We start from the raw sequence: 15629 nt of genomic DNA on the forward strand, positions 1-15629 counted from the left end.
CCCCGAGTCCCCCGCCCCTCCCCGCCCCCTGCAGTGGAAGCTTGTGACGGGTGCGGTGCTGTGACCCACGGGCAGGGGCTTGGGGGCTGCAAGGGGCGGGACGCCAGCCGCCTCGGCGCTGGGCAGGCTCCCTGTGACCTTCTCTCACCCCCACTGTCTTCAGCACCCCCCTCCATCTGGGGCTCCAATGAGACGAGCGAGGTGGCCGTCATGGAGGGCCACCCCGTGTGGTTCCTGTGCGAGGCACGAGGGGTGCCCACGCCCGACATCACCTGGTTCAAGGATGGGGACCCCCTGGTCCCCAGCGCTGGGGTGATCTACACCAGAGGCGGCCGGCAGCTGCAGCTGGAGCGGGCCCAGGGCTCGGACGCTGGCACCTACAGCTGCAAGGCCAGCAACGCCGTGGGGGTCGTGGAGAAGACCACCCGGCTGGAGGTTTACGGTGAGTGGCCCGGGGGCGTGGCAGGAGCAAGGGTCCGCTGGGGTGAGCGGAGGAGGACCCTGCACCACGGTGGTCTCCGTCTGGCTCCAAAGGTGGTGAGGGGAGCGGCCAGAGGCCCAAGATAATGAGATTGAAGAGTTACCCCCGGGAGAAGGGTCATCCCATCCAGCCTCCCCTGGCCAGAGAGGAAACTAAGGCCAGGAGATGGGTCTGTCTTGGGGGCCCAGGGAGAGCCCAGTGGAGAAGCCAGGTCTCCCGTTATGGTTTAGGGCTTTTCAGAAACTTGCACCCAGACCCCCAAGACCACCACTAATAACTAACTGCTCTTGATTAATCACTTACTGTGGCCTGGACCCCCTGGGCCTCATCATAGCAACAGCTAATTTCATCTCAGGGACTAGGGCCCTGGTCCTCCCACTCAAGGGTGAGTCTGATGGGCTCTGGGACTGACCCAGGTCACCCCACTAGGAGGTGAGAGGACCTGGTTCACACCTAGAGGGTCTGACTATAGATAAAGTGAAAGCGTTAGCCATTCAGTCGGGTCTGACTGTTTGCGACCCTGTGGCTCACCAGGCTCCTCTGTCCATGGGATTTTCCAGGCAAGATACTGGAGTGCCTGGCCATTTCCTCCTTCAGGGGATCTTCCCGACCCAGGGACTGAACCCTGGTCTCCCACATTGCAGGCAGATCATTTACTGTCTGAGCCCCCAGAGAAGCCCTGACCGTAGATGATGTGCTGTTAACCTGGGCGTTGGCCTGCATGAAGGGTCTTGGCTCTGAGGGCATGCAGAGAACTCACAGGACAGGGTCTGTGTCGATGGCAGGGGTGGGTCCGAGCAGGCGAAGTCCGAGAGGACAGAATGCGGGCCAGTGGGGACCTTCTGGTTCCTCTCGAAGGGTCAGCTCTGGAGTTCTGGTCCCCAAAGACACCCACAGCTTGGGTGCTGGAGCCCTGGGAACCCCAAAGGGAAGCTGGGTGTCTGGGTTCTGTGGGCCCCTCTGAGAGTGAGCCCAGCTGCCAGCTCAGGGGTCTGAGGACCTCCTGGAAGTGGACGGAAAATGCACGTGTATTTTCATTATGTTTACAGTGGGGCTTGTGACCCCCGTGAGGCTGAGAAGCCCATCCTAGTCTCTTTTTGCCTCATGTCTCCTAGCAACAGCTCCATGGGCTTAGCAACTTGGGGGGCCCTCCCCAGTGGGAAGAGAGGAGCCCCCCTCCCTGGCTACCCACTTGGCCATCCCTGGCTGAGTTAGGAGCCCCCACAAGCTGGGTCATCTGGACTAGGGTCGGCTCACTTCCTTGGACCAGAAAGGGGACCAATAGGAGCAGAAGCTTTGGTCTTGGGCCCGAGGGAGCTCATCATCTGGGGTTCAGTGGATATGCCCTACTGGGGATACGCAGAGACGAGCGTTCTGTGGAAGATGAGCTCATGGGGGGAGCAAGGCATGGAGAGAAGATGCAGGCAGAGTAGGGGGCAATGGGGGGTGCCACCTAGGGACAGAGGATGGAGAGGGTGCTTCCAGCTAGGGGTTTGGGGGAGGCTCAGAGGAGGAGGTGAGGTCTGAACAGGGCTTCCAGCTAGCGGAGCAGGGAGGAGGCATCTCACACGGGGTGGGGTCAGGGAGGGGCTTAACTGGGCTGCTGGCCCCTGAACAGCCCCCCGCCTCCATCTCTCCTAGTCCCACCCACCATCGAGGGCACTGGCGAAGGACCTCGAGTGGTGAAGGCCGTGGCCGGGAGGCCCTTGACCCTCGAGTGTGTGGCCAGAGGCTACCCACCCCCCACCGTCTCCTGGTACCACGCGGGGCTGCCCGTGGTGGAGAGCAACGGGACGTGGCTGGAGGCGGGCGGCAGCGTGCTGAGCCTGGAGAGCCTGGGGGAGGCGTCCGGAGGCCTGTATAGCTGCGTGGCCAGCAGCCCCGCGGGGGAGGCTGTGCTGCATTACTCCGTGGAGGTGCAGGGTGAGCCCAGGCCTGCCCCCCCCGCGTCACTGGGCCTGGGGCCCCTCCTCGCACTCCGGCTGTGTGCGGAGCGGGTGGAAGCTGGGGGAGAAGTGACCAGTGCCTGAGACACATGAGGGCACTGTGACCTGGGCGGGGGCCCTTTGAAGCTACCGGGTGGACGGGGTTAACTCCCAGGTTCAAGGGTCCCTGTTCCCTCCCAGGACTCTGGGCCAGGTCACCACCTAGCTGGCGGTGGAGGACCCCTGGGCGGAGGACACCACCCCTGGAAGGAGGACATCTGTCTTCCAGGAGATGCTCCTGGTCAATGGGAGCTCAATGGGGAACTAACTCTCTGAGGCCCAAAGCTGGGTGGTGGGCGCCGGTCCCAGGACAGGTGGGCGGGGCTTTTGCCTGCTTCTTCCCACCACTGACTCCGAGATAAGTCAGGGAGCAGGCAGACGAGACTCCTGAGCCCTGGGTCTGGGGAGAAGACAGATGCTGAATAAACAGACCACTCTGGTGGGGAGGCCGAACTTGGGTGGTCCTGGAAGGCCTCCTGGGGGAGGGGCCACTTACAGGGAGACTTGAAGGGGGAGGTGGAGCTTGGGCCTTCCTCCGGCGGCACAGGGGCTTGGGAGGGCTGGAGGCCGGCACTTTCTCAACTCCAAATACCCAGTGGTGACTCCTGTCTGCAGTTGCCCCGCAGCTCCTGGTGGCTGAAGGCTTGGGCCAGGTGACCACCCTCGTGGGACAGTCCCTGGACCTTCCCTGCCAGGCTTCGGGCTTCCCAGTGCCCACGATCCAGTGCGTATGGGGTGATGGAGGCCAGAACAGGGGGGATGGGAGTGGGCAAAGAGCATGCTTGGAGGGGTGGGACTGGGAGATACTCCACCTCCCAGAAGTTTGAAGGAAGCCACGGAGCCAGGGGCGTGAGAGCAGGAGAGAGATGTGCCTGACCTCTTGGCCTGTCCCGTCGCCCCTGCCTGCCCTGGCCTAGACTGACCTGTTCCCCTCCCCGCCACGCTCTAGGTGGCTGCAGAATGGCCGCCCGGCCGAGGAGCTGCCCGGGGTGTGGGTGGCCTTGCCAGGGACCACGCTGCACATCGACCGCGTGGAGCTGGGCCACGCGGGTCTCTTTGCTTGCCAGGCCACCAATGAGGCCGGTACGGCCGGGGCCGAGGTGGAGCTCTTTGTGCATGGTGAGTGGGCCTGGGGTTCCAGGGCCGGGGTGGGTGAAGCCAGAGGGCCAAGGTCCTCTGCGCCTTTGGCAGGCCTCGAAGACTTGGGCAGGGTAGGCAGCTGGTCTTCTCAGGACGGCATTTCTGGGCTGGACTCCCCAGCTCACCAAAGAGACACAGACGTGAGCGGGGTCTCAGCTTCTCACTACGCTTGATGTCTCCCCAGTCCACAGACCCACGATCCTCTCCCCAGCCTCTCCTATCCCATTTGCTCTCTTTATACTGATCACACCGAACTTCATTCAACTCTTTAAATAAATTGGCTTTCTTACCTCAAGCCTGCAAATGCTGTTTCCTCGGCCTGGAACAGTCTTCTTCGCTTGCTTACCTCCTCTCTATCTTTTAGATCTGTCGCAAAACACCCTTTCCTCCAGGAAGCCCTCCTTGATTCCAACATGGTTACAATCTGCACTTCATGACCATAGCACCCCCACCTATTGTACTGGAATTGCTTGTTTGGTTGTTCTTCTCTCCAGCCCAGCTTGGGAGCTCTGGGGGCAGCACAGAGCTTTCTCTGCTGTGTCTCTGTGCCTAGTGCAGTGAGGGGCACAGGGCACATATGGATGGATGATGGATGATGGGTGGGTGGTGGATGGATGGATGGATGGATGGATGGATGGATGATGAATTGATGGATGAATGATGGTTTATGGATGGATGGACGATGGATGAATGGATGGGTGGATGATGGGATAGATGGTAGATGGATGGATGATGAATAATGGATGGATGATTGATGATAGATGATGGGTGGATGGATGGTTGATGGATGGATGGATGATGAATGATGGATGAATGGATGAATAAATGGATGGATGATGGATGGATGGATGGTGGATGGGTGGACGGGTGACAGTTTATGGGTGGATGAAGGATGAATGAATGGATGGATGATGGATAGATAGATGGTAGATGGATGGATGGTGGATTGTGGATGGACGGTTGATGAATGATGGATGAATAGAGGAAGAATGGATGATTAATGGATGGATGGATGATGTATGGTTGGATAGATGGGATGATGGATGGATGGTTGATGGATGAATAGATGGATGGTTGATGGATGGATGATGGATGGATGATGAATGATGGATGAATGGATGATAGATGATGGGTGGATGGATGGATGAATGGATGGATGATGAATGGATGAATAGATCTATGATGGATGATGGATAGTAGATGATGGGTGGATGGATGGATGATGAATGGATCTATGATGGATGGTAGATGATGGATGGGTGGATGACAGATGGTGGATGGGAGAATTATAAAGGAAAAGACCTGTTCTGCTGGCTCCCAGCCTGGTGCTCTTCCCCGCAAGGCCAGGTGTCTGGAGGGTTGAGTGGGGGGAAGCTAGAGGCCAGCCCCGCAAGGCCACTCCCTCACTACCCAGGCATTGAGGAGGTCTCTGGGTGCCCACTGCACCCCTCCTGACCCTGACTGGGCCTCCCTGCCTCTCCTCTGCCCAGAGCTCCCATCGGTGGTCGTCGTTGGGGGTGAGAACATCACAGCCCCTCTCCTGCAGACTGTGACCCTCCGATGTGCAGGGACTGGGGTGCCTACCCCGAGCCTCCGCTGGTGGAAGGATGGGGTAGCTCTGGCAGCCTCGGGGGGGAGCCTTCAGGTATGTGCAAGGGCCCCAGGGCTGGTGGGACAACTGCACAGGTGGAGCGGCTGCTTTTTGGGGTCCTGGAGAGCTCAAGAGGGGCCCTGGCAGCCTGAGGGCAGAACAGACAATGTCCACTCATCCTGGAAATGCTCAGTGGACGCTGGGGTCCTGGGTCTGAAGAAGGAAGGGAGCCCTTAGCCTCGACTGGGTCTGAGAGTTTGGGTGACCAGAGGGAGAAAGTTGGGGGAGGGGAGTAGCCCCCAAGATCAGAGGAATCCTCTGGAATCTGAAAGCGGGGCTCAGAACTCCATCCCAGAACCAAGCTTGTGCCCATCCTCACTTTCTCCTGCCCTGGGGCCAGCAGCAGCCTGTCCACTAGCCATATCCCAGTGTCGCTCTGACTGCCCTGACCCAGGGCCCCACCCACCTCCCTGGTACACACCCATCCTTCCTCCTGTCCACCCAGATCGAGAAGGTGGACCTGAAGGACGAAGGCATCTACACTTGTGTCGCCACTAACCTGGCCGGGGAGAGCAGGAGGGACGTGACGCTCAGGGTGTTAGGTAAGGAGACTATAATGGGGGTGGTGGGTGGTTGAGGGCCCGTGGGGCCACTGCCAGAGGTCCTAGATGGCCAGGGGTCCTAAAATCAATGTCACGTACTTAACTTTAGATGTCAATGGGACTTCCCTGGCGGTCCAATGATTAAGACGCTGCGCTTCCACTGCAGGGGGCATGGGTTGGATCCCTGGTCGGGGAACTAAGATCCCACATGCTATGCAGTGCAGCCAATAAGATAAAATAAGTAGAGAGTCATTTACTGTGGTCCCTTTTGGTTGTTTATATATATGTGTGTATATATATAATTTTATTTATCTATTTATTTATTTTTCTTGGCTGTGCTGGTTCTTCCTTGTTGCATGGGCTTTTTCTCTAGCTGCGGCCAGCAGGGGCTACTCTCTAGTTGCGGTTGGCTCCTCATTGCGGTGGCCTCTCTTGTGGTGCATGGGTCCTAGGGCACGTGGGCTTCAGTGGTTGTGGCAGGAAGGCTCAGCAGTTGCTGCTCACGGGCTCGAGAGCACAGGTTCAGTAGTTCTGGCACACAGGCTTTGATGCTACATGTCAAGTGGGATCTTCCCTGACCAGGGATCAAACCCACGTCTCCTGCATTGGCAGGCAGATTCCTTACCACTATGCCACCAGGGAAGCCTCTCCTTTGATCGCTTTCTGTTAGGCTTTCAGTGGACAGCCTGTTCTCATTCATTTGTATCTTTGCTTGTTTTATGCATTTGAGGGCTCATTTAGGTCCTTGGGTATATGGGCACATCCTTGCCCTTGTCACCCCTCATGACTTCCTGGGGTCCCTGGAGTCCACCTCCCCCTCTGTGCCTGATGCTGGCTGTTCCTGGGGGGTTGGGTACAAGTGATTGAAATAAAGCTTACATCCCAGTGCCTTTGTTCTTGGGCATGGTCCAGGAGGGGGTTCCTTAATCAGCAAACATGAGCTGTTGGGGTGCCTTATTGCCCAGGCCCCCTTTGGAAGGCTGGGGGGGGTTGTCTTGGGGTGGCTGAGCTGAGCTGCCTGGAACCTCACCCCGAAAGCCAGGCTCTTCTTATCTCCCTAGTGCCTCCCAACATCGAGCCGGGCCTGGTCAACAAGGCGGTGCTAGAAAATGCCTCCGTGACCTTGGAGTGCCTGGCTTCTGGCGTGCCCCTTCCTGGTAAGTAAGACCCCTCCTCTTTTCTGAAAGCCACCTCCAGCCAACCCCAGTGCCCATCTGAAGAGGTCAGCCAGGGCTCCAGGCCCCACTCTGGCTGAGGATGAAATCAGCAGGCCCTCCCCTTCCCTCCCCATGTTCCCCTCGTCCTTCTCAACAGCTGTTTATCTCATGCCCATTACACACCAGGGCACAGAGCCTTTGCGCTGGTGTCTGAAACGAACCTGCAGGATTTCTGCTGAGTTCGTGGTTTCATGGGGCTGCCCCTGGGCTTGGGGTTGAGATTAGACCAGCGGTTGACGAAAGGGCTGGGAGCTGGGGCTGCGTGTGAGTGCCCAGCAGACAGGATGGGCCCAGGAAGAGGGTCCATTTCCTGTCCCCCTTCGGAGCCACGGCCACCCTGCTTTGCCTGGGGTAGTGAGCCCTGGAGGTATTGGCCCTCTGCTGTGGGGGAACCCTGTTCTGGCATGGGCCCTGGCAGGATGGAAGGAAGTTGGAGATACAGCCGGTCCTTATTCATTTATAATCTCTTTATTAACTTTAGTTTTTAGTTGCAGTGCAGTTAATTTGCAGTGTTGTGTTAATATCTGCTATACAGCAAAGTGATTCAGTTGTACATACATATGTACATTCTTTATAAATATTCTTTTCCATTATGGTTTATCATAAGATATTGAATATAGTTCTCTGTGTATACAGTGGGACCTTGTCTCTCCATCCTATACATGATAGCTTACATCTGCTGACCCCAGCCTCCCACGCCATCCCTCTCCCTCCCCCACACCCCCTTGGGCAACCACACATCTGTTCTCTGTGTCTGTGAGTCTGTTTCTCTTTTGTGGATAGGTTCATTTGTAGCATATTTTAGATTCCACATATAAGTGATATCATGTGGTCTTTGTCCCTCTCTTTCTGGTATTTGTCTTTACTTCACTTAGTATGACAATCTCTAGTTCCATCCATGCTGCTGCAAATGGCATTATTTTGTTCTTTTTCATGGTTGTGTAATATTCCACTGTATACATGTACCATATCTTCTTTATCCATCCATCTGTTGATGGACATTTAGGTCGTTTCCTTATCTCAGTTACTGTGAATAGTGCTGCTAGAACCTGGGGTCCATGTATCTATTCATAACCGATCCATAATGATGAGGCTGCTGTTTTGGGGTGCACTATACTCTCTTTTGGGGCTTCACTGGTGGCTCAGAGGTTAAAGAGCCTGTCTGCAATGCTGGAGATCCGGGTTTGATTCCTGGGTCGGGAAGATCCCCTGGAGAAGAAAATGGCAACCCACTCCAGTATTCTTGCCTGGAGAATCCCATGAAGGGACGAGCCTGGTAGGCTACAGTCCACGGGGTCGCAAAGAGTTGGACATGACTGAGCTACTTCACTTTCACTTTCACTTTCACTATACGCTCTTTTAAAGATCTACCTCGTGGGTGGTCTCCTGGCAGGGGGAAGATGTGAAGGGGCCAGGCTGGCTTTGACTGTTCTTGCTCCTGGCTGCTCCAGCCTGTGTCCCTCTCTGCCTTCGATTCCATCTCAGACAACTGCCGTGTTCTGCTCCCATCCATCTTCCTTTCACCTTTCTCCAGTGCCTGAAATAAAGTTGCACCATATGGGCACCCTGGAAGCCTCCCTCGGATGCACAGGACACAGGCACACTCTGAAAGGCTGGCAGGGACCCTTGCCTCTCTCTTCTCTTCTCCAGATATCTCCTGGTTTAAGGGCCGCCAGCCTGTCTCTGCCCGGGACAGAGTGATGGTGTCAATTGATGGGAGAATTCTTCTCATTGAGCAAGCCCAGCTTTCTGATGCTGGGAGCTACCGCTGTGTGGCATCCAATGTGGCCGGCAGCACGGAGCTGCACTACCACCTGCGGGTCAATGGTGAGCTGCCCACAACCAGAGGGGTTTGTCCCCAGAGTCGTTGCCCATCCATTTGTCCCTGTCTGTTCCTCCCTCATCCGTCCATCCTTCCCTTCTTCCATCCACCACCCATTCTTCCATCCTTCCCTTCTTCCATCCACCACCCCTCCTTCCATCCTTCCCTTCTTCCATCCACCACCCATCCTTCCACCCATCATCCATCCATCCATCCTTCCTGTCTTCCATCAATCATCCATGCATCCATGCTTCCTTTCATTTATCTTTCCTTCCTTCCATCTATCATTTATCCACCCATCCATTCATCTATCCATTCTTCCATCTACACATAGAAACACCCAACTGTCCATCCATTGATTCAGCCAACCATTCAATTCTCTGCCCATCTAACCCACCCACCCATCTAACCATCCAGCTGTCCATCCCCCAACCATTCATCTGTTCAAACATCAATTCCTCCATCTGTCCATCTTCTATCCAACCACATTTATTGGGTACAGACACAACTCAGAGATAGTGCAGGTTGGGTTCCAGACCACCACAATAAAGCAAATAACAAAATAAAGCAAGTCACATGAGTTTTTTGGCTTCCCAGTGCCTAGAAAAGTTCTATATACACTGTACTGTAGTCTGTTACAGAAGCAATAGCATGTCTAAAACATGGACATACCTTAATTAAAAAGTACTTTATTGCTAAAAACTGCTATCATCTGAGCCTTGGGTGAGTCATAGTAACATCAAAGATCACTGATCACCATAACAGGGGTCACCCCTGTGACCCCTACACCATCGGCATGATGATGACCTCACGGTAACCAGGAGGCCCAAGTTTAAGGGCTGCTCCTGCCAGCTCCTGGTAGCAGGTCACTGGGCAGGTCACTGGCCCTCTCTAAGCCTCAGTTTCCCATCTGTGGGTTTGGAGGGATGAAACGAGCAGCCTCGAGACCCGGGGCGTGCCCGTGATGGGAGTGGCTGTCCCTGAGCTTTCGTTAGTGGCCACGCACTCCTGCGGGCGTGCCCGGCCAGGGGCCCTGGCTGCTTCACCCTCAGCGGGGCTCAGCCAGCGCCCCGTGTCTCCCTCGCACTGCAGTGCCCCCGCGCATCACGCTGCCGCCCAGCCTCCCGGGCCCCGTGCTGCTCCACAGCCCGGTTCGGCTGACCTGTAACGCCACCGGGACTCCCAGCCCCCTGCTGATGTGGCTGAAGGATGGAAACCCCGTGTCCACTGCAGGGACCACCGGTCTCCAGGTCAGTGGGGTGGGAGGGCAACTCACCTCTCTGGTGCCTCAGTAGGTGCTGGGAACAGAGGTCAGGGCCTGGGGACGCTGGGGGGAGAGGGCAACAGTGATGGCCCAGGTCGGTTGGCTGCAGGGAGGGAGGAGAGCCGCTAAAAGGAGTCAGGGGCCAGGTGGTCTCTAGGAACAAGGCCCACCACCAATATGAGATATAATCATAATATAATGTAGTGTAACATAACATACATTGCATTATGCATAGGGTGGACAGGGAAACCTGGCGTGCTGCAGTCCATGGGGTCGCAAAGAGTCGGACGCGACTGAGTGACTGAACTGAACTGAACATAAAGTAATGTTAATGTAATATATGTTAGGAACCAAATATATAGTTTAAAATTTTCTAGTAACTGCATTAGACTGAGTAAAAAGACACAGGTGAAACCAATTTTAAAAATACATTTTAGGGCATTTCCTGACTATCCAGTTATTAGGACTCCGTGCTTCCACTGCAAGGGCCAGGGGTTTGATCCCGGGCCAGGGAACTAAGATCCTGCAAGCTGCAGAGTGCAGGCAAAATAAATGAATGAATAAACAAAGAAACAAGCAAACAGAATACCCTTTGGCTATATAAAAATGGAATATTTTAAAAACTGCTGCATAAAAAATACATTTTAGTTCAGCCAGTATATCCCAAAAGCGTCACTATATCAAGTGATCATTATAAAACATTATTAACCAGACAACTTACCTTCTCCTTTTGGTACAAACCCTTTGAAATCTGTCATGCATCTTATACCTGGCGACCGGCCTTATTTCAAGGGCTCCCAGCCCCAGTCCTACTCCCCAGGGGACCCTTTCTCAGGACTGATGGGATTGCCCACCAGTCAGGACCTCAGAGGTCCTGAGGTCCAGGTATAGCTTGCATCTCCCCTGCACTGCCGGGGGGCTTTGGGGGCCTGGGGCAGGCTGCCCAGGGGTGCCTGTCGGCAATGCCAGCTTGTGAAGGGGACTGATCGCCTGTGGACTTTCTTCTGGGGCACAGGTCTTCCCTGGGGGCCGGGTCCTCACGCTGGCCAGTGCCCGGGCCTCCGACTCTGGCAGCTACTCCTGTGTGGCCGTGAATGCAGTGGGCGAGGACCGCCGGGATGTCTTCCTGTATGTCCACAGTGAGTCTTAGGCCCTGGAGGCTGCCGGGTGCAGGCTGGAGGCTCAAGATGGTGGGACTGGGGCATCCCCAGGGGGTGGATGTGCCAGGTCTGTCCGCAGACTGCCTCTGCCTTCATGTAGGGGTCCGTTGGACCCCCCCCTGAGCCATGTCTTAAACTGTCAACTCCCCTGTCATGGACAGGTGAGCTGGTGGGCCCTTTCTTCAGTGGTAACATCTGACACAACTAAAGTACAAAACCAGGGGTCTTCCCTGAGGGTCCAGTGGTTAAGACTCTGCACTCTCAATGCAGGGGGCAAGGGTTTGATCCCTGATCAGGGAACTAAGATCCCATATGCTGTGCGTGGCCTGGCCTAAGACTTTAAATAAATAAAGATTAAAGTTTCTTTTTAAAAAAATTATGAAAGTAAAATACAAAATGATATTCAGAATATTGACGTCATAACCCACCATCCTGTTCAGGTTTGGGGGTCTCCTCTGTCGGTCGTTGAGGGGAAGACAAGAGGGCTTCAGTTCAGGGGGTGGCCCCCATCCTCACAGCACCTCCCCGTCCCCTGTGTTTGCTCCTGGCTGCTGGATGGGGGAGCCTGACTCAGGACGTGACTTGACTCACCTGTCTGAGACAGCCCCCGCCCCACCCCCTCCTGCAGCACCCCCCAGCATCCTCGGAGAAGAGCGGAACGTGTCTGTCGTGGCCAATGAGTCCGTGGCCCTGGAGTGCTGGAGCTACGCTGTGCCCCCTCCTGTGCTGAGCTGGCGCAAAGACGGCCGCCCCCTGGAGCCCCGGCCTGGCGTCCACCTCTCTACAGACAAGGCCTTGCTGGAGGTGTGCGGCCCCCCAGGCCACCGAGGAGGGCCCCACCATGAGCAGAGCTGAGCCCTGACCCGGGTGGGCTGGGTACCCCCTCCAACATCAGTTCAGCTCATCTCGACCTGCAGCCCATCCAGTCCCCAGACCCAGCAGAGCCACTTCCAGCCAAACCAGGATGGAGAGTGAAGCCCCAGGACTGAGCCCAGGAGTTTCTCTCAGCCCCTTCAGTTCAGTTCAGTCGCTCAGTCGTGTCCGACTCTGTACAACCCCATGGACCACAGCACGCCAGGCCTCCCTGTCCATCACCAACTCAAACTCATGTCCATTACGTCAGTGATGCCATCCAACCATCTCATCCTCTGTCATCCCCTTCTCCTCCCACCTTCAATCTTTCCCACATCAGGGTCTTTTCCAGTGAGTCAGTTCTTCGCATCAGGGGGCCAACATATTGGAGTTTCAGCTTCAGCATCAGTCCTCAGCCCCTCCCCTCCCCCAAAGCTTTCCACCCATTTTTCACTCCTTGCTGGAAAACCTTCTTGCCTTTGGGCATTTAAGGCCCTTCCTCCAGCCCGGCAAGGCAAGGGTTAATTAGAGTCAGCCCGTTAATCTAGAGTCAGCCCATCTAGCTTTCAGCCACCCCTCCTGCCTGTGGTAGTCACCTGTCTGGACCTCTCTGGCCTCAGATCTCTCACCTATGAGCACGGTGACACCTTTCTCCTGGGCTGGCCAGGAGAATTCCAGAGAATGCCTGTGTGGTCCCCACTTGCCCCAGAGAACAGCTCATCCACGTCAGCTAGGGGAAGGGGGGAATGGCTCCAAGCTTTTGGGGAGCACACCCCACTCCAGCCGGCTCCTCCTTCTCCCAGCCTTTTACACTTGGTGATATGATAATTCCTAACTCCGAGCAACTTCAGTTTGGCTTCCTCCACCTGGAATACTGCCCCCTCCTTCCTCTTTCATTCTTCAAAGCCACAGCCTGGCTCCATTATCTCCCAGGTCAGGATCTGACCCCTGAGACAGGGCCCCCTCCACCTCCCCCTTGGGACACGGCTGTGGATGTGAAGTGGGGTGAGGCTGGCAGGGCCACCAAGCCCCTGGCTCCCAGAAACTCCCCGGTGCCGGAGGTAGAGCAGGTGTTACCATTGGCTTAGCAACCCCTAGGTTCCAGGTTGGAGCGTGGGCTTGGCGAGGGAAAGTGACGGGCCCGGGTCACACAGATGTGACACCATCTCTGAGCTAGACCCCTGATGGGTGGTTTTTGCTCTCGGCCAGGTGGACAGAGCCGAGGTGGGGGATACGGGCCGCTACACCTGTGAGGCGCTGAACCTAGTGGGCCGCTCGGAGAAGCACTTCAACCTCAACGTCTGGGGTGAGGGTCTCCCAGGCTGGGCTGGGCTGGGGTCTCTCCCCCTGCATCTGTCAGGGCTGGCTCTCAAGCCCAGGGTGGAGGGTGGTGCTGCCTTGCATGGGTCCCAGGATACAGCCTTCCCCCGCTGCACCCTCCCCCGGGGGTCTCTTTTTTCACCCCAGCCCCCAGCTTCCTGCCCTCCTCACCTCTGCTCTGTTTTTCTCAGTCCCTCCAGTGTTCCCCTCGTGGGAGCCACGCATCCTAACCGTGACAGAGGGGCACCCTGCCAGGCTCTCCTGCGACTGTCGGGGCGTTCCCTTCCCCAAGATCTCCTGGAAGAAGGACGGTAGGCTGGCTGAGCCCCAGGCTCACTGCCCCACCCGTCGAGGCTGCCCCCTACCCTTGCTTCAGACCCTGGCTGAGATGGAGATGGGTGCAGGCGCTGGTTACAGAAGCCCCCGGCGCCCCTCCAGCCCCTCCTCAGCCAGTGAGAGCTAGACTGATCTCAGGCCTCCTGTCAGATGTCTCTTCTTCCAGGAAGCCCTCCCTGACCTCCACCCCAGTCTAGGGAGAGGGGCCTCCTTGACACCGCCCCTGTGTGCTAACTTGTCATGTCACCCACCTTAGTCCTTCAGTGTCTGCTCCTCCATGAGCCCCGAGCCCCGGGAGGCATTGTCTGGGAACTCAGCAGTGGCTTAGCAGTGCCTGATACAAAACAGATGTTCAGTGAATATTTGGAATTCATTCATGTAACTAGTATTTATTGAGAGCCTGTCTGTGCCATGCATCATTCTAGGTGCTAGAAATGCAGCAGTGGATTGAGATAGTCAGATAATAAATAAGAAACGAGTACAGAGATACCTTGTTTTAACGCACTGTTTAGAGTTTCACAGGCGTTATGTATTTTACAAATTGAAGGTTTATGGCACCCCTGCCTCCAAAAAGTCTACTGGTGTCATTTTTCCAATAGTATTTGCTCACTTTGGGTCTCTGTCACATTCTGATAATGCTCACAGTATTTATGACTTCATTGTTATTATTAAGTCTGTTATGGTGATCTGTGACCAGTGATCTCTGATGTTTCTATTGAAGAAAGTTTATGACTTGTTGAAGGTTCAGATGATGGTTAGCATTTTAAAATATTTTTAATTAAGCTATGTACATTGTTTTCTTTTCACATAATATTGCACACTTAACAGGCTATAGTATCAACATATATGCACCAGGGAACCAAGAATTCATGTGACCGCTTCATTTCGATACTTGCTTTATTGCGGTAGTCTGGAACTAAAACTGCTATTTCTGAGGTGTGCCTGTAAATGACTTAATACCTGATGTGATAAAGGCTATGGAAAATAATATAAGCCAAGAAAGAGGAGAAGATTGCTGGGGGAGGGGTGGGGCTTGCGATTTTAAGTTGAGTGGTCAGGGACCTTTGACCAAGCAGACATGAAGAAGGTGAGGAATGAACATGAGACGACTGTAGGGAAAAGCATTCTGGGCAGAGGTGATAGCAGGTGCAAAGGCCCTGGGGCAGGAGTGAGTCAAGCCTGTTTGAAGAACAACAGATCGGTCAGTGGGGCGGCAGCAGATTCAGCTCGAGATGGTCACGTGAGCTATGATGGCTGGGTCAAAGGCAGTTGTAAGGGTCCCAGCTTTTACCTTGAGTAAGATGGGCTGTTTTAGGAGTCTGGAAAAAGGAGGGACACAATCTGGTTTGTACTTAGCAGGTTCCTGCCAGCATGATAAGAACAAACCGCTGGGAGCAAGGGTGGGAGCAGGAGGCCAGTGAGGGGGCTTCTGCAAGGACTCCAGGCAAGAGAAACTGGCACCTGGACTAGGTGGGTAGCCAGGAGGTATTGAGAGGGGGCCATAGTCTTCTGGATGCATTTCAGAGGTGATGCTGCCAGGATTTCCTGATGAGGGGATGAGGCTGGGATGAGAGGCTAAGGAGAATGAGGAGTTGAGGATGACTTAAAGTTTTGGCCTGGTCGAGAGAGTTGCTACCATCCCTGAGATGGAGAGGCTGTGAGGGCAGGTTTATGGGGCCAGACCAGGAGTTTGCGGCATTTTAATTTTCAGATCCATTAGACACCGAATGAGATGTTAAATGGGCAGTCAGACAGAGGTGTCTGGAGCTCAGAGGAGAGGTCTGGGCTAAGAATAAACCCGGAAGTGACAAGACAAGCCGAGATCACCAGGGGAGAGAGCGTGGACAGAGAATAGGATG

The 15629-nt window shown here is 55.2% G+C and overlaps 1 protein-coding gene across 1 annotated transcript in view; it reads left to right on the forward strand.

The window, feature by feature from the left end:
• HMCN2 (hemicentin 2) overlaps positions 1-15629 on the forward strand; it is a 175131-nt gene that overhangs the window by 94039 nt on the left and 65463 nt on the right. The window contains exons 31-43 of the mRNA XM_070454654.1: positions 164-442; positions 2123-2404; positions 3082-3190; positions 3416-3585; positions 5097-5251; positions 5703-5799; positions 6861-6956; positions 8667-8843; positions 9931-10088; positions 11118-11241; positions 11891-12066; positions 13324-13420; positions 13626-13745. Coding sequence (XP_070310755.1) covers positions 164-442; positions 2123-2404; positions 3082-3190; positions 3416-3585; positions 5097-5251; positions 5703-5799; positions 6861-6956; positions 8667-8843; positions 9931-10088; positions 11118-11241; positions 11891-12066; positions 13324-13420; positions 13626-13745 — 2040 coding nt within the window. The remainder of the gene's footprint in view (positions 1-163; positions 443-2122; positions 2405-3081; positions 3191-3415; positions 3586-5096; positions 5252-5702; positions 5800-6860; positions 6957-8666; positions 8844-9930; positions 10089-11117; positions 11242-11890; positions 12067-13323; positions 13421-13625; positions 13746-15629) is intronic.

The sequence above is a fragment of the Odocoileus virginianus genome, chromosome 2 (genome assembly GCF_023699985.2).
Source record: "Odocoileus virginianus isolate 20LAN1187 ecotype Illinois chromosome 2, Ovbor_1.2, whole genome shotgun sequence".
Classification (NCBI taxonomy): Eukaryota; Metazoa; Chordata; class Mammalia; order Artiodactyla; family Cervidae; genus Odocoileus; species Odocoileus virginianus.